The 19,190-nt window shown below is 34.5% G+C and overlaps 2 protein-coding genes across 2 annotated transcripts in view; both read left to right on the top strand.

Moving 5' to 3' along the window:
- Positions 1-1,565, top strand: part of LOTGIDRAFT_165388 (hypothetical protein) — a gene marked incomplete at both ends in the record, with an annotated part of 6,934 nt that extends 5,369 nt beyond the window's left edge. Inside the window, one exon of the mRNA XM_009062405.1 lies at positions 1,452-1,565. Within this exon, the coding sequence (XP_009060653.1) occupies positions 1,452-1,565 (114 nt within the window). The remainder of the gene's footprint in view (positions 1-1,451) is intronic.
- Positions 1,566-13,649: 12,084 nt separating this feature from the next.
- LOTGIDRAFT_234473 (hypothetical protein) overlaps positions 13,650-19,190 on the top strand; it is a gene marked incomplete at both ends in the record, with an annotated part of 7,039 nt that continues 1,498 nt past the window's right edge. The window contains 8 exons of the mRNA XM_009062404.1: positions 13,650-13,715; positions 14,390-14,585; positions 14,756-14,896; positions 15,590-15,700; positions 16,020-16,265; positions 16,445-16,577; positions 16,800-17,004; positions 18,565-18,705. Of these exons, the coding sequence (XP_009060652.1) occupies positions 13,650-13,715; positions 14,390-14,585; positions 14,756-14,896; positions 15,590-15,700; positions 16,020-16,265; positions 16,445-16,577; positions 16,800-17,004; positions 18,565-18,705 (1,239 nt within the window). The remainder of the gene's footprint in view (positions 13,716-14,389; positions 14,586-14,755; positions 14,897-15,589; positions 15,701-16,019; positions 16,266-16,444; positions 16,578-16,799; positions 17,005-18,564; positions 18,706-19,190) is intronic.

Genomic DNA, 19,190 nt, shown 5'->3' with positions numbered 1-19,190 from the left:
CTTTGTAGGATCAAACGTCATTGGCATTGGCTATCTATTTATACTTTTATATTTGCTGTCCTATGTCCACTTCCGGTTTTATAGCCGTGTGTAATTTGAAACTTTGATGACTTATATCTCTTGATCTTGAACTTTTTAGACCTTCTCCTTTACAAGATCAAAGGTCATTGGCCTTGGCTATCTGCTGATACTTTCATTTGTGAGGTTTGGCGTCTACTTCCGGTATTAGAATCTTTTAAATAATGAAAATTTCTCAACTTCAGACTGTTCTTGCACTTGACCTAATTATCGTCGAAAGTTGATTTTTTCAGGGTCTCTAGCAAATTGCTACATTTGCAAAGTCCCAATCTATGCCGATTCTGGTCACAGCATAGCAAAACTGCATATGTCACACATTAACTGTCATCATTATCTGTCATTTAATGCTTGTCGTTGTTGTTTAATGTAAAATCACGTATTTTCACTCAACCTGAAATGACGTAGGACGAAGCCATTTTCGAATTACTGCTCTAATTCTAAATCAATTTTTGTTTTGTTCATTACTTTTTAGTAATGGCTAAAGGATAGCACTTTAAAATATATCAAATTTTGACTTTTGTAGCTGACTTTTTGTTTTTCTATTACTTCCGGTTTTGACGTCATCTGCTTCTAAAGTTCAAATTTCAACTTCCGGCATTTAATAGATATTTGAAAAAGTCTTTTGTTGCGAAACGTTAACTTCCAGTTCTACAACCATTTGATTAACTCTGTGACCTAATTAACATACGGCAAAATTTCTTTTACATTCTTAAAGTACACGTTCTCTTCTCTTTGATGATATATCCCACTTGGTATTTTGATCAAAATTGCGCTTTTTAAAATTTGAAAATTGTGTACCGCCTTCTACAGTAACTGTGCGTAAATTGGTTTTTGCCGTATAAACTCAAGTCTCTAAGATAAAACAACGAATATCCCATGACGTAATGAATGTAGATGTTTGAATTTTGGGGTGGGCGTGGCACGACCGGGTTAGATTGACATTTATCTAACCCGATTGAAATTTGTTGTATCTCGCAAAGTATGTGATTGTCAACCTTTTTTAATCTTTGCATCAAAATAGGACACTAATTTGGTCAGTTCCTGATAAAGAGACGGTTCTCTGGGCTTAATATTTCAAAAAAAGGAATAGGTTTAATAATTTACAAAAATTTATTTTTTGACTTTTTACTTGAATGACCTTCTCCTTTGGTCAAAGGTTATTGATCTAAGATGTCCATTCATACTTTGATCTTTGATGCCCGACATATACTTCCCCTCTTACAAGCGTTCAATTTTCAAAACTTTTAAGGCTCATATCTTTTATTTGACCTTTGTTGACCTCTTGACCAGAACAAAAGTTATTGTGTTTGACGAGACCTTCCCAAAACTTTTTTCATTTCTGTTATTTGCTATTTGTACTTTTAATTTTACAGCTATTTGAAAATACCGAATGGTATCAAATTCACGCGCCTTTTCACCACCGAACGTTCAACGGTTTAAACGATTTTGTTACTACTGAATGGTTACATGCTTTACCTTTCGATTAGAAATCCCACTGTGACTTTAAATGCACCGATGCATCATCTAAAATACGCACTGCGTGGGTACCGTCCACGGTTTTAGTTATGGGACTTTGCTAGTTTGTTATCAAAATGTCAATCTTTTTCTTTCTCCGTTTTTACACACCTTCTTGTGCTTAGTCTACAGTAGTTGCAACAACCATTCAACATTCACGATCCTTAGATATAGGCAACGATGTGTATAGATATAAAATGGAACATTTTGCAAAACCTGAAGTCCCACAGTTCAATATGTGCAAAACTTTAAAATCGGCTCTAGAATTCGCATTTTTGAGTCGATGTTCTTTCGGTTTGCATAGTTGGAATCTACTGGCAAAATCTGATATGATAGCACTTTAAAAATTTCAAAATTCGAAAATTTGTCTTGCCAGTTCAAGAAAGCGAACAAAATTGTATAGTCAATTTTTTTTTATTGTACTTCCGGTTTCAATGGAAAATTGATACTCACTTCCGGTTGAACTACTTCCGGTGCAATTAATTTAGTGCGACGAAACTTATATAAATCGATAGCCAATGTTATGACAAAAAAAATGATACGATTTTTATTTAGACATAACATGGCTTATCCGATTTGAATGATTTTAGTGTCAAATGAAAGAAGAAAAACAGTGACATTAAGAAGTCGTTTTTGGATTCTTGATTTTGCTTTTTTGCAACTTCCATTTGAATTCTTTCAATGTTTGAAGGGTCATATCTCGTGACCTTGACCTTTGATGACATTGGCCTTTAACGTGTCAAAGGTCATTGACCTTGGCTAGCAGTTGATACTGTAACATTTGACCTCAGACATGTACGTTTTATAGCTGTCCGAAAACAGCCAAATTCGCAACCTTGGACTGCTCTAGCATGTGATCTAATTAACCTAGAGGGTTAATTTTTTAGGATTCTTAATGTGCTTTTCATGCTCTTTCTAGTGATATCTTACAATCGTTTTTTTTTAAGCAAAATTGAACTTCGTGATTTTTTCAAATTTGATTGTTTTTTTTTTACAATATATGTGTCTCTTGAGCTTGGTGTATCTATATATTTTGACCTATTTGATGTAGAAGCTTGGAATTTAGAACACAACTAAAATGTTGAATGTGAATGCACCTATAACAAAAAAGGTTGGTGTGGCACATCCGGGTTGAATTACTAATTGTTTACATTTTGGGGCAGGGGCATAACTCGCATAGGATACATTTGTTTAAAAGGAGGACTTTGCACACAATAACCTCATCCTTTTGGCCAGTTTGTGTTAACGGCTCAGTTTTTTCGGCTTTATAGTTCCAGAAAAGGAATTTCAATTTTCGATTTTGACCTTTGTTGACCTATATATTGTGACCTGTATGATATAGAAGCTTGAAATTTGAAGCACAACATAACATTTAGAATATCAATCAACCGGTGCCAAAAAGTTGAGGTGGGCGTGTCACATCATTATTTCATTATTGACATAGGCATAAGTCACACAAACTACATTTGTTCAAAATGTAACTTTACATACAATTACCTAATGTTTTGAGCCACTTTGTCTTAGAAGTTCAGTTGTTTCAGCTTCATAGTTCAAGAAAAGCAACAGGTTTTGGAAATTCAAAATTTGCATTTTTGACCTTGGCCTTGAGTTTTGTAGGATCAAACGTCATTGGCATTGGAACTCTATTTATAATTTCATATTTGCTGTCCTATGTCAACTTCCGGTTTTATAGTATAATTTGGAATTTTGATGACTTATATCTCGTGATACCTTTTTAGACCAACTTCTTTACAAGATCAAAGTTAATTGACCTTGACTATCTGCTAATACTTTCATTTGTGAGGTCTGACGTCTACTTCCAGTATTAGAATCTTCTAAAAAATGAAAATTTCTCAACTTTAGACTGCTCTTGCACTTGACCTAATTATCGTCGAAGGTTGATTTTTTCAGGGTATTTTAATTGCAAATTGCTACATTTGCAAAGTCCCTCTCTGTGCCACGTGTGGCTCTAATTTTTTTTGTATTTAATTTTTCTCAGAATTTAAAAAAAAACTTTTTTTCGACTACTACGATGGGTAGAGGCCAAATCATTAATCCAGATTAATCAGGTACATTTTACAAAATTTTCCGGAGATGGCCGAAAATGACCTACTTTTTTCCCCAAAACTTCTTTACAAGATTTTCCGGAATTTATTCAAGGCCTCCAACGTAAGGGCAATAAACAACTAGCCCGTTCTTCCCATTCCACGTTCAGATACATAGATGACATTTTGACACTTAATAACGCCCCTTTTTTTCGAGACTTTGTTGATAAAACTTTAGAGTCATTGAGATTATTCTAATGTCCATTTATCCAATTATTCTATTTTGGCTATCTGCTTACCAATTATACATGTATTATCATTTTGAATTAATGTCTTAATTAACTATAATTATATATATCATTCCGAAGGAAAGTATGATATACAAATGAAACGCCAAGTAGGGTAAGCACAGTTTTGAATATACTTTTGTTTATGCATAATATTCTATATATTTATTTAAAGCTGTGGTTTTCTTCATTATAATTCTGTTCGAATTTTAATTTGTAAAATTGGCAAGAGGTCGAGTTTTGACATTGAAATAGCTGAAGCAGAGTTACTTGACACATAGACTTTAAACTTCACTTAAGAAATTGTATGATCGTTATATTCTTGACAAATATTACAATTGCATCTTGGCTGATTTGTTTGGTCAGGCATGGATGTTGACCTGTATAGTAGCGGCGGGTGTCGCGCAAAGCAGACCGTGCCTACACTTTTCGAAAGAGGTGATGGTACCTTTCTTTTAGAGTAGTCGACAACTACACAATTTTTACTCTCGATATTGCCATACTTTGGACGAGATTTTGATTGTCTTTTGAGAATTTTCTAGGTTCTTCATAACTTCCTGCCAAAGATCATTTTGCCATATGGCAAAAGCTTATCAATTTGTACTTTGACTTCCACAAGCTTCACAATTTAACTAAAACATCTGTGGCTAGATTTCCATGACAAACCTCGATGTTTGATTAAGGTATAATACTTTTGGCTTTTATTATGCTCTGAAAAATTGGTTATTTGCTTATCTTGTTTCAGTTCTAATTTACAAATTAAAATTCGAACAGAATTATAATGAAGAAAACCACAGCTTTAAATACATATATAGAATATTATGCATAAACAAAAGTATATTCAAAACTGTGCTTACCCTACTTGGCGTTTCATTTGTATATCATACTTTCCTTCGGAATGATATATATAATTATAGTTAATTAAGACATTAATTCAAAATGATAATACATGTATAATTGGTAAGCAGATAGCCAAAATAGAATAATTGGATAAATGGACATTAGAATAATCTCAATGACTCTAAAGTTACTATATTCACACCATTTATGTTTCAATCACTAACAAGTTAGTTGTAAAACGTCTTAAAGTAGAGCCTATGATTGACAAATGTCACCAGTGATTTAATATACGGTTGATTCGGTTTACTCAGTAATGTTGACGATCATATTATCATTGTTATTCGTTTTTTGTTGTATTATGTATACTATTGTATGCATTGTTAATCCTTATGTAGATTGGTGATGAGGTAGACCAAGTGTCCTTGGGAGAAAAATCGAAGAATATAACCTCATTTAAGTAAGATTCAGCCTTGGGCAGTTTTCAACCAAGCTATTTATTCACTAAATTATGATTAAGTCATTTTACTGATATTACATATCATTTTTTACAGTAGATGTATGGATTCTACCGGAAGAAGAATGAACATACCGAAATGCAATAATCTAAGCGTGGATTTGTGTGGTGAGGTCGAATATAGGCATTGCAAAATTATTTGTATGAGTTTTCCTATGTAGGAGTTCGACATCTCTTGAAATCAGGGTTTCGTATTTCACAATTTGTATTGAAATGAATAATATTCATATTATATATATCATGGCTATATTATAGCCAAGATAATATTCAAAATCAGAACATTTCTTGGTAGACGAGTGGTTATAGCGATAACTAGATATTGGTAGCATGTTATTTTGGTTTTGGTATCAATTTATCTTGCGAAATTTAAGATGAATTAAAACTTGCATAAACATAGGTGGCTTTTCTAAGAATCATTAAGTGGGGGGGGGGGGGCCTTTTCTAAAAGGCAGGGATCCCAGTATGGAAAAGTTCAGCTGAGGGTCAAAAATGGCACATTCTCCCATGTGGGGATCCGAGGGAGATTTTACCATTTTAAAATGCATTGGACCAAAATCTTAGTTTTTTATTGACTTATCCCGCGGAAATCTAAACATAAGAAAACTACATGCTAAAAATATTCGGCAGTTCGATCTCACTGGTGTAGGTGATCTTAATATCGGTAAGAGCATCATGTTTCTACCACTTTGATGTTAGTATTTAAATAAAACCCACTGTAAAAACCAATTTGCGGCATCTATGATACTTTTTCAATCCAAATTCTATGACTGGTTCTCCGAAATAAAACAATAAGTTTCGGGTGTTGTCACTCTCAGGTCGTTAATACATACATTAGTACACTGGAGTATTGGCATCCTGGAAGTGACGACAGTTTACATTTGTAAAATACTTTGCAATTGTTAGGGAACCACAGGCTGGAGTAAAATTATAAAACAGTCGGCTAATATGGCACATATTTAGACGACTAAATTATTAATCAATATCGAGTTACAGCATTCCTTTCAAGACCTTTCTTTCTTTGTTAGAATGCTAATTAATCTGTTGTAAGATGGATTTTTCTGGCTATTTCTGCCAATTCTGTTTACAGTATTATTAATTTCTTTGTAGGAAACATTTTATATTTTAGTATGCTGTCCTATAAGACCAAGATACTGTTATGAAAAACCTCGGCCAGTGATCAGGAGGTAAGGTTACACCGAACCTTTGCATTTTGGAATATCGACTTTAATAGCGCGATGATGTTTATTTTGACACACATTATTTTAAATGCGACGTGACCGCATCGACATAACATTCCTCAACACGGTGGATCCTAAACGATACTGCAGAATTCAACAGGCTCGATATCCTGCAGGCCCAGACTGTCCTTAGCACAATGGTTTGCTAAATCATTCCCTGGGATGTAGACATTTGACATTCGATGGTGGTTGTTGTTGTTTTGTAGCTGTGGATCGTTCTTCTCTTGAGCTGTAATTAGAAAAGTTTAGAGAAATTGATTGAAGAGTGCTTAGTGCAGGATGTCCATCCACATTTGCTCGTAAACACTCAAGAAGGCACAATTCTTGGTATGATTGTAATCACCCAAGGATGCCGAAAAATATTTAGGGCACATTTCTTGACATATTTTGATAAAACTTTGTGTGAGTGTTTGTTATGATCAACGGATGAACCCTCATGAAAATCAGAAGTATCGACAATTATTTAGTAGGAGTTATTGCCCTTGTTCTTGAAAATATGTTTAATTTTTAGCTTGTAAACGCTCTAGAAGGCACAATATATATGTTCTAACTCTATTGTGATATCTTAGGTTTTCCCGGCATCCTTTTTAATGTTGGAGAATATAGCCTGACTGAGTAGAATATATAATTGTCCAAAATGTATGGTTTGTAACTTGATCGGGCTGATGCTCTCTCGATAGATCAATGACCGCTTGCCCTTAAGAAATACTCTCATACGTAATCTTCACACTGGGGTCAATACCATTGTGGTACTTACTCCTGATGGATAACAGTCCGATGGGTTTAGGTAATAATGAAGTCCTTGTCGTTTGCCCATTTGAAAATTTAATTCAGAGCAGATAATATGCCTTCATCGTATTAAGGTCACTATGGAACTTTCATCTGGATATAAGGTCGTGCTAACCAATTGGTCCTTAATGCTGTACATCATGAACAAGTGTAATGATAAGTGATGGGGTCATGGTTATAAAATAAAATATATAAGTGTAATGATGTTTGTTTCTACTGGTACGAAATGTAGAGGTTCTCGAATATTTGCCAGATCGATCATTTTTATCAATTCACTCTATTAAAACGTATGATTTCTTTACTTTATACACAACCATTCCTCATTTAAATTTAAAATCCAGATTGAATGACATAATATAACAGACCATCTTATCTAAAACTGGAAATCGAAGATATAATTACATTGTTTTTTAATTATAATTCAACCTATTTCTAGATAACATGTATGTCGAATTTGGCGGCAAGTAATTGATATTATTATGGGTACTAGTTGTGCTCCTATACTGGCTGATTTATTTCTCTACTCTTATGAGGCAGACGCAACGCAATAGCAGTGAACAACTAGCTCGTTCCTTCAATTCCACTTTCCGTTACATAGATGACGTTTTATGACTGAATAACTCCGATTTTGGAGACTTAGTAGATAAATTCTACCTGAGAGAGTTGGAAATTAAAGACACTACTGATTCAAAGACTAAAGCGTCCTACTTGGATTTGCGTCTTGAATTTGTAAACAAGCACAATCGTTGTGACAGACTATAAGACAAATGTGACGACTTTGATTTTCCTCTGGTAATTATACCATTCATGTGAAGTCACATACCACAATATGGAGTATACATTTCAAAACTCATCCATGCTAGAGATTTTTCTATTTATGATGACCTCCTAGCTAGAGGTCGGGTATTGACTTTGAAATTGCTGACACAGGCTTACTCGACACATAAACTTCAAATGTCATTTAGGAAATGTTATGGTCGTTATGGAGAACTATAATAAAAATGCTTCTAGTATTTTGGCTGATCTGGTAGAGATTTGGACTATTGTAGTAATGACGGGTGTCGCGCGCGAAGCAGAACAGTTTTACTCTTTTCGAAACACCTAGTGGTGAAGGAGTCCACTACTATACACTACCTTTACTACCGATTTAGCCATTCTTGGACGATATTTTTGATTGACGGAATTGTCTTGCATATACGGATTTAAATCACGTACTTTTTTTGGTATAATCATACTAAATTACGATAAGGTAATTCCAGTTCCAGAATGCCGGCACAAACCGCGAAAATGTCAATTGTTACCACTTCCAGTGGCAAATGAAGCACAGGAAAATCGACATGCAAGTGAATGCCAGAGTTCTATTTAAAAACCACTAAACACCTACTGAGGATTCAGTTGTTTTGTGAAGACAATGATCCAACAACGTTAACAAGCCATCAGGCGATAAAATGCAGGACAAGGTAATGTGTTCAAACCATTGAAAGACAACACTACAAACAGTGGTCGTCCCTCCATTACACGACACAACTCCAAGACACGATCGCCTCATCCTGCGCTAACACCTTCATGAGAGTGGCACGCACAGACAGTTCCTCCGGCCATTAGCCAACACCACCAGATCAGCGACCCATCGATCGAAATCGGCTCGACTGCCAGAATCTGCCACAGATCCAGTGCTCACTCCTCATCATCAACTCCAAGTATGGGCCATCCAACAGCAACAGTAGTGAAGGACCCACGTATTCACAGATGAGAGTCAGTACTCCATTTCTACCACCGTTAGCAGAGCACTAGTATGACAATGAAGAGGTGAATGGTTTAGAGAACTGTGTGGTTGTAAGGGATCCGTGGCAACCATTATGATATGGGCTATAATCGGCATGAATCAGAAACTTGGACCTGTTATCTTTTAGAATATAGGCCTAGGCAGAGGCCTTAGACTCACTATCTAGGTTCTCCGATGCAACGTTGATCCCCATTTAGCAAGACTCCACACCTTCCAGCACGACAACGCCCGTCAAAATATGATTATAGCTTTATTACTTTCCAAAAATCCTGAATTGAAAGGTCATTCGATATAATCATAAAGTCAACGGGTTTTTTGCCCATCTCAGAACACTTTAAATTTCCATTTCAAGTAATTGCGTCACATGTTAGGACGGTAATCACCAAACCTGATAATTTTTTAATGGAAAAAGGTCAGAGAATAGTTGTCTAGAAAAAAATATTCTTTCTCTAATTGGACACAACAGCCATTTTGAAAATTGCCGTGCCATCTTGAAAAAAAATATTCATGCTTTTATCACGATTTGCCCAATTCTCTTGATTTTGTATGCTAATATCTCCTATTAGGGATAAACCACTATGTGCCAGGATTCTTATGGATCTTGGGCAAATTCATCTCAGGTCTATTAGGTTTGGCAGGTAAGTAATTTTAGTTTCAATTCACTTGCTTCGACTAAATTTACAAGAATTGTGTTATCAAAGAAGCGGTTTCTTTGAAAATAGCGGAAAACTTAGGATTATTCGGTTGGTTCTCCGCTTTTGAAAAAGTCTACTTGCGGAATCAAAATCGGTCTGTAAGGTACGAACTGTAAAAATATCAATCATTTACATTCGTCGGATTAATATAATCATTTCTAGAGAAAAGAGTTAGTAAAGTAAAAAACGATCACAATATGTTCATCCAAAAAAGCTTTTCATGAAGAAAATAATTTAGCTTAATAGTTATAACAAATATTTCTTGATTTGATATAGGTTTCGCTGGAATGAAAAAACGGCCGCTATATCAATATCAAAGTGGGTCTAACTATTGTTTGCAGTCAAAATAATGACATTTTGTTTTATTTAAACACATTATGTTATTATGTGTCTTGACCTGTGGTATCGATGACATTTATTCCCATTTTCCAGTAATGAGTGTACAGTAAAGAAGCAGAGAATACAATCTTATAAAACAAGTTGTTGGAGACTAGCGAGCTGGTTTTCCTGCACCAAATATAAGTAAAGTCCAGCTTTTTTTTCTATTATACTTAGATCTCACTCAAATAATTTTAAGTGAAGATTTCTGACCCAATACTTTTCAATCCATACCGTTTCTACTCTCGCTTTTGTCGTGCTTTGGACGAGATTTTTTGTAATTGTTTTACCAGAACGGATTTTTATTGTTAATTTCTACTATACGAGGCAATAAAGAAGAACAGAGACAGTTATATGTTTAGTTCTTCTGGTTAAGACACTAAAGAAGTTCAATATTATAAATACAAGATTAAGACGTATATAAATTGTATGAAAACAAATAATTGAACACAAGTCTAAACTTTATTAATGTATTTCAATTTCTTATGTAGGACGGTATATTATAACAAACGAGAATGTTGTCATGGTTGGACCGGTACAAATTGCAACACAGGTAAAAAAAAGAATAGCGATTTATTCAGTAATTAATTAAAGAATTTAAGATATATAAATTTGATATATGTCTTTGGGGGTTAATCGATGCAGAAATATCATGAAAACTTTATTTCACACTATCTTGGATCAGAAAGAATAACAATATGCTCGTGGTGAAAACAAAAATAAACTAGAACTGTGGACAGCTCCGAACGTAGCAACCAGGCCTTATCCCATGGATTTCGAACTTTTTCAAACTTCTAGCCTGTTAGCTTTCAACTCAAGTGCTTTTAAGTCTACCATTTTTGAACAAGAAATTAAAACTTTCGGGAATCGGATAAATAAATCAATTATATAATTACACATCAGAAATGTCACCCGATTATTCTCAATTTGTATAAAATAAAACTTATACCCCATCACGATAAACCTCTCAATTATTCAATTGTCAAAAACAACACACGCAGATATTAGATATGTCACCCATGATAGGAATTTGATCATATGACTTTTGTAGAAACACTAGTATATTTCACATGTATTAGAAATTATTTTGTTAAAGTTAAGTTAAGTTAAAATGAAGATTTTCAAAAACATTTGAACGGACAACAAAAATATAACTAGAGCCACACGTGGCACAGAGTGGGACTTTGCAAATGTAGCAATTTGCTAAAGACCCTAAAAAAATCAACCGTCGACGATAATGAGGTCAAGCGCAAGAACCTTTATTTTTTAGAAGATTCTAATACCGGAAGTAGACACCAGACCAAGGTCAGTGAACTTTGATCTTGTAAAGGAGAAGGTCTAAAAAGGGCAAGATCACGAGATATAAGTCATCAAATTTTCAAATTGCATACGGCTATAAAACCGAAAGTTGATATAGGACGGCAAATATAAAAGTATAAATAGATAGCCAATGCCAATGACGTTTGATCCTACAAATGTCAAGGTCAACAAAGGTCAAGTTCAAAAATTGTAAATTTTGAATTTCCTAAACCTGTTCCCTTTTTTGAACTATGAAGCGGAAACAACCGAACTTCTACGACAAAGTGGCTCTAAACATGAGGTAATTGTACGCAAAGTTCCATTTTGAACAATTGTATACTTTGCGAGTTATACCCTTGGCCAAAAATGTCAATAATGAGTAATTTAACCCGGATGTGCCACGCCCACCTCATTTATTTGATATAAGTTAATTAATATTCTAAATGTTATGTCGTGTATCAAATGCCAAGGTTATACATAATACAGGTCAAAAGATATAGGTCAACAAAAGTCAAAATTGAAAATATCCAAATGTTAAAACCCGTTCCTTTTTTGGAACTATAAAGCTGAAACAACTGAGCTGTTAACACAAACTAGCCAAACGGATGAGTTTATTGTGTGCACAGTTCCTTTTTGAACAAATGTATTCTATGCAAGTTATGCCCATTCCCAAAAATGTAAACATTTAGTAATTCAACCCGGATGTGCCACGCCCACATCAATTTTTTTGTCATAGGTGAATTCATATTCGATTGTTATATCAATGTAAGGTGCATGAGAAGCACATTAGGAGACCGAAGAAATTAATCCTCTAATTATGTCACGTGCTACAGCAGTCAAAAGTTGCAAATTTGTTTTTTTTTTCGGACAGCTATAAAACCGGAAGTACATGTCGGAGGTCAAATGATAGCCAAGGTCAATGACCTTTGACCCTATAAAGGTCAAGGTCATTAAAGGTCAAGGCCACAAGATATCACTCATCACACTTTCAAAATGCATACGACTACAAAACCGGAAGCTTACGTCCGACATTAAATATGAAAGTATAAATAGATAACCAAGGTTAATGACCATTGACCCTACAAACGTTAAGGTCATCAAAGGTCAATGTCAAAAAATAATATGGTAATTCTAAAACCCGTTCCTTTTTTTGAACTATAAATCTGAAACAACTATCCTTTAAACACAATCTGGCTAAAGAGATGAGGTATTTGTGTGCAAAGTCCCTTATTGAACAAATGTAAACTATGCAAATTATGCCCCTTTGAACAACTAGCAATTTAACCCGGATGTGCCACGCCCACCTGAACTTTTTGTCATGATTTAATTCATTTTCAAAATGTCTAGTAGTGTTCTAAATTTCAAACTTCTACATCAAATAGGTCAAAAGATATACATACACTAAGTTCAAAGAGACAAAAATATTGTAAAAAACACTCAAATATCAAAAAAGTACGAATTTCAATTTTGCTTTTGTGATATATCATTAGAAAGAGTATGAAGAGCACATTAAGAATCCGAAAAAATTAACCCTCTAGGATAATTAGGTCACGTGCTAGAGCAGTCCAAATTTGCGAATTTGGCTGTTTTTAGACATCCATAAAAACGGAAGTAGATGTCGGAGGTCGAATATGAAAGTATCAGCTGATAGCCAAGGTCAATGACGCAAATGAAGATCAAGGTCATCAAAGGTCTAGGTCATGAGATATGAGCCTAATTACACCGGAAGTAGTTCAACCGGAAGTGAGAATCGATTTCCAGTTTAAACCGGAAGTAAAGTAAAAAAATTGACTATACATTTTTGTTCACGTTCATGAATTGTCTTTGCTCAAATTTTTTTTAGAATTAATCAGACAAAAAGCTAAAAAGTTTGTTTTTTTTTGTTAAAAAAGTGTGCGACTAATTTTCGAATTTCGAATTTGTTTAAGTGCTATTATATCAGAAATTACACCTAGATTCCAGAAATAAAAACTACTACTGCAGTCTAAGCACAGGAAGGTATGAATATTTCGAAAAAAAAAGAATAGACATTTCAAAGCAATAATAATTCGAAATTCAAAATGCTGTTCACAACAAGTTTTAGATAAAGTAACATGGTTTTTTAATAGACAACAAAATCGGATAATAAAGGGCGAACTTTTCAAATTTTAACGAAAATGCGCCACTTACACCGGAAGCAGAAGATATGGCAATCGAGAAAAGGCGAGGAAAACAGCGAGAAAAAAGGGAAAAAGAAAACAATTTAGACGAAGTGAGAGAAAAAAAAAGGTGAGAAAGCGATAAAATATGCGAGGAAAATTAAGGTGGGGTTAAGAAAGCCCTCGAAAGAGAAAGGATGATGTTACCATCAGAATTTTCACCTTCCGAGGCCCCGTGTGCTACAGGCTGTGCACGTTAAAGATCCCGGACAGTTGGAAATCGAAAAAGAGCAGGCTTATGCTGCAGTCCTGGCAAAATTTCATGACTTTGCCCGTCATCGTTAGCCCACATGGTACAGAAAAGTAGGACGTAAAACTCCATTTATTTCATTTTCGCCTTTCTCTTTCTCGGGTAAAACTCCTAGGTTAGTCTTTCATGTACTTAGATCGATATCTATATTTTCCTTTACTGCATTTAAATGTTATAAATGATGATGCCGCGTTTAAATGATGTCATTCCTATCCAGTGTATTATAAGATATCTATGGTCAAATCTATTTCATAGGTTTACGTAAAACAAATTGAATTCTGGAGTTTCAACTAAAAAATCGAGGCGTTAAAAGGCCCAACACCAAAACTAGTTAAGACAGCTTAATTAATGCACGAGTTTTAATCATTTTAAATAAATCCAGGTTACAGATCAAGTCAAGAGCATGTTAAACAATCTGTAGACCAATAATTCACAACGTTTCTGATTATAATATTTTTTGGATACTTTGTCTTTCAGGTAAAATTACTGTTTCTCATTTCAGCTATCTGTAGAGGAAGGTCTGATTCAACAGCTTGTTCTAAATATTTTCCCTACTCACATATTGTACTGGCTGATAAAACAACAGTAAATCGGAGCGTGGGAAAGTGTATTCGACCTGATGTATGTGAATGTAAACAAGTTGGGTTTTATTCAGCTGGTTCATTTTGTGATAGTAAGTAAACTTCACTGACCATGGGACCATACGGATTCTGCAAGGATAGTCACATGTTTATATGCAGCGTTTATTTCATTATAACAATAACGACATTCACATAAATATTTAATTACGAAAAAATGAGGTGTGATTTTATTGTACAACTAAAACTAATAATTTTTTTTCAGTCTGTTCTCCCATAAATAATTGTGATCTAGAATATTGTACAACTAAAACTGATCAGAAATGCCGGAAATGCGAAGGATTAGTACAAGATAGGCCGGGATATAGAGCTTATATTCTATCGGCGGATAAAAGATCGTGTGAAAGTAAGTTGTCGGTCTGTTTTATCTTTCTTTTATCTATCGTTGGTCCGTAAACACTCCAGAAGGACTGCAGTTTCGATATTTTCACTTTCAGAGTTCTTATTAATTATCTGATCATGGCAACATTTGGCACTAACGTAGGTGTAAAATAAATTGTACTTAAATCATAAATTTTAAGGATATTGACATGGCAGCATACCCACTAGATCTAATAATTTCCGAATTAAGAATATGGCATTTAAACACGCTTTGTTAGTAGGCCTATTCGCTATATTTATTGCTAGCATGCTAGACGATACATGTAACTTGATTTTGATGGCAATTATTATTGCCGTCTTACTCTTCTGTACCGTATGAGATAGATGTTTATATCCACCTTACATTCGATCTGAGTTTGGGTGGGCGAGAAGATGAGATCTTGGTAATCGACAATGTTTGTGTCAAAGGTTGCATGTAATCACTTTTCAAGCTTGAAAATGAAATTAAATGTATTAAGGTGCACCAGTACCAAACGGGCTATATAGCACATAATTACCCCAGAATATTTAAAATAAAGGTTTGCCTGCCTCAGAAAAGCAACAAATAAATCCTTATACCCGACTTAAAGCTAGCTTTATCATGTGATTTGGATAATTTGTGATGAAATTGGTTTACATTTAGACAACCTCATTCATGGAAATCTTATTCAATTTATAGAGGCCTGTTCATGGAGACCAGACAGTAGATGTTATCCTGGTACATGTCGAGATGAGCTGTTTTCAAATTGTGGTTGTAAAGATGGGTTTACTGGTAGCTATTGTCAGAGAAGTAAGTGTATATGTGTAAAGTTAATTATTATTGTAATAAACATGAAATAGTATTATCATTTTTAATGTGAAGTGATTAATTACAAAATTTAACAGATTTATCAACTTATATTCAATATTGTAAATTATGCGCATTTTTTTAACAGATGTGTAGTTCCTGTATCTGAAGCCCATCTAATGCAAAATATATTTATTGTGTGTGTTTTCACAAACGCAGTCTCCGTCTCCCGTCTCATTTGTTCCTCTGTGTACCGACACAGACTCGCCCATACTTATCTTCACACAGTATTGAAATGATTCCATATTTGTTATTGTTTTAGTTACTGCTATCCCTGATATTTTATACAATCAAGTAACTTTAACTGCTGATAATGGTGAAACTGTTGATGCTCCTGGTGATTTTGGATCTGGTTCTCCACAACCACTGACATGGACTAATATAATGAAACCCAAAGATCTATATTACTCTTTTCGATCAAATTACTATAAACCAAGTCCTACCCGTCCACCATTTGTGGTCGATTATAAAGTTGGTATTATTGATGGAAGGATTCGTTTCACAAAGTGTAGGTTTTAGTTTCAATGGGATTATGAAGGGTAATCTGGAAGGAGATGCCAGCGTTAGGTCATTACGTAGATGAACGTAGTCAAAGCTATCAAGTAAAGCTATTTTACCACCGATATAAGGGCAGTCATGAGATCCATTGTCTTTGATAGTGTGAAAGCAATGACTTATCTCTTTCAGATGGCCGAAATGGGGTTCAAACACAAACCACCAGTTGTTCCACCATCAGTAAAGATAATCCCAATCAAGGTATATTTGATTGTACTAAAACCATACAACCTACATTCTCGGTTCCCTTCCAGCATCTAGAACGGTATGTGATTTTGAACATTTTTTAGAAATTTTCTTTTAAAATGTTTCTTTTGTCCATCTTTTATCCTGCAAATATGACACACTGACTTTACGCAGGGTTCAGAACCGCTCTCTTTAATCATATCTTTGACAAATCAAACAGTTCTCACACAGGCTACAACAGAAGTAGTACATACATATTTTGCAAAACTTTAACTTGGCGTTATAATATTTATTTTTTCAGACTGTCTTTCAAAATAACAACAAGTATTGGGGGATTTGTAAAGATAAAAGATTTAGAAAGAAATGTATACAACACCTACTACTACACACCAAACTCACTGTCACGTGAATATGAGATTAAATTTGACAATGTACCACCATATCATTGTCAAACTGTCAACAATTGTAACAAAACCATGTTAACTGATATCGATATCTTAAAGAAGGTGAAAAGAGAAAACCATAATTTATTATTATGCTTGACGACATAAGGGAAAAGTGTGGAGTTGTGTGTTTGGGGGGAGGGGGGCAGTGGGATGCAGAATGATTTGTAAAAGTAGTTACATAGTGGCTTTGATATCCTACGTTGTAAACGACATCTAACACCTAACAACATCTATTATTAACTATATACACTTCAATAAAGATAGCTTGCCAGGCAAGGTAACATACGCCCACTGGCAGCTGTCAGAAATGATTAAAAAGTCTTTAGTGACTACAGGGTTGCACAATATAGCTAATAGAGTGAAAGGTCAAGTCAGACACGATATTTCGGTGAAATATTATCCGATCATCGCGAAAATCGATAAGGATCATCTTCATAACGACATAGACATACAAAATAAAAATCAAAAGAATCTGTAAAGAATTGTAGCCTGTAGAGTGAGCACGAGTTGCACAATATAGCTAATAGAGTAAAACGTCAAGTCAGACACGATATGTCGGTGAAATATTATCCGATCATCACGAAAATCAATAGGGATCATCTTCATAATGACATTGACACACAAAATAAAAATCAAAAGAATCTGTAAAAAATTGTAGCCTGTAGAGTGAGCACGAGTTGCACAATATAGCTAATAGAGAAAAACGTCAAGTCAGACACGATATTTCGGTGAAAAATTATCCGATCATCACGAAAATCAATAGGGATTATCTTCATAATGACATAGACATACAAAATAAAAATCAAAAGAATCTGTAAAGAATTGTAGCCTGTAGAGTGAGCACGAGTTGCACAATATAGCTAATAGAGTAAAACGTCAAGTCAGACACGATATGTCGGTGAAATATTATCCGATCATCACGAAAATCAATAGGGATCATCTTCATAATGACATTGACACACAAAATAAAAATCAAAAGAATCTGTAAAAAATTGTAGCCTGTAGAGTGAGCACGAGTTGCACAATATAGCTAATAGAGAAAAACGTCAAGTCAGACACGATATTTCGGTGAAAAATTATCCGATCATCACGAAAATCAATAGGGATTATCTTCATAATGACATTGACACACAAAATAAAAATCAAAAGAATCTGTAAAAAATTGTAGCCTGTAGAGTGAGCACGAGTTGCACAATATAGCTAATAGAGAAAAACGTCAAGTCAGACACGATATTTCGGTGAAAAATTATCCGATCATCACGAAAATCAATAGGGATCATCTTTATAATGACATTGACATACAAAATAAAAATCAAAAGATTCCATGAAGAACTGTAGCCTGTAGAGTGAGCACGAGCCAAATGTGAACGGACGGACCGACGGACCGACGGGGTGATTACAATATACGCCCATCTTACGTGTGGGCGTATAAAAATCGTTATATTGTTTTTCACAACCTAGTTTAATAGGAAATCACTACGTTAAATATTATTCTAAAAAAGGATGAATATAGCTGAAATTTGTCAGGTGGCGAACAGCACGTCAACAGTTAAATGAGAATCATATTATTGCTAGGTTCCAATGATATAGAAAAATTAGTTCGATATGTATTTATTATAGGCAGAGAATACGGTTTATTGGGACCACTGGGTTGATGATGATTCTGGTATAGCTATATATGAACTAGAAATATTCAGCTTGAAGTCGGTAGGAAATGAACTAATGATAGACAAACGGACATTCAACACAAAAACTACATTGGTAGGTATTAATGAATGACAGTCATGTATCTCTATTTTAAGATTGTGTATGACCCTAAATGATATTAAAGAACATATATTTTTTGATTTTCATCAATGATATTCGTGCTAACAGGGAATTAATTCAATCGCGATATCGCAACTGCACCCTTACGGAAGACACAAATGGATCCGACCAATTTGTCACATGTACCATAAGTCGTCAACTATCACAAATGCTTCCATTTGTTATACATGATAAAATATTCCTATATTAGATATAAATTAACAATCTTATTAGCACAATAAACATTTTATAAAAATTCTTACAATGAACAATCTTATTTAGAAGTACAGTATAATCTGATACCATAAATATCGTAAGCATTTGCTAAGGTTTGTCCACAATCGCATTTCACCAATTTTAACTCATGTTAAGCCAATGGTTGTTGTTGGTTTGTGGCAATGTTCTTTGGTATTCCACAAGGCAATAGGAAACCCGGAATC

This window comes from Lottia gigantea (assembly GCF_000327385.1).
Source record: "Lottia gigantea unplaced genomic scaffold LOTGIsca_51, whole genome shotgun sequence".
NCBI lineage: Eukaryota > Metazoa > Mollusca > Gastropoda > Lottiidae > Lottia > Lottia gigantea.
Note: the sequence above shows the minus strand (reverse complement) of the source record. Positions and strands in the feature narration are given on the sequence as shown.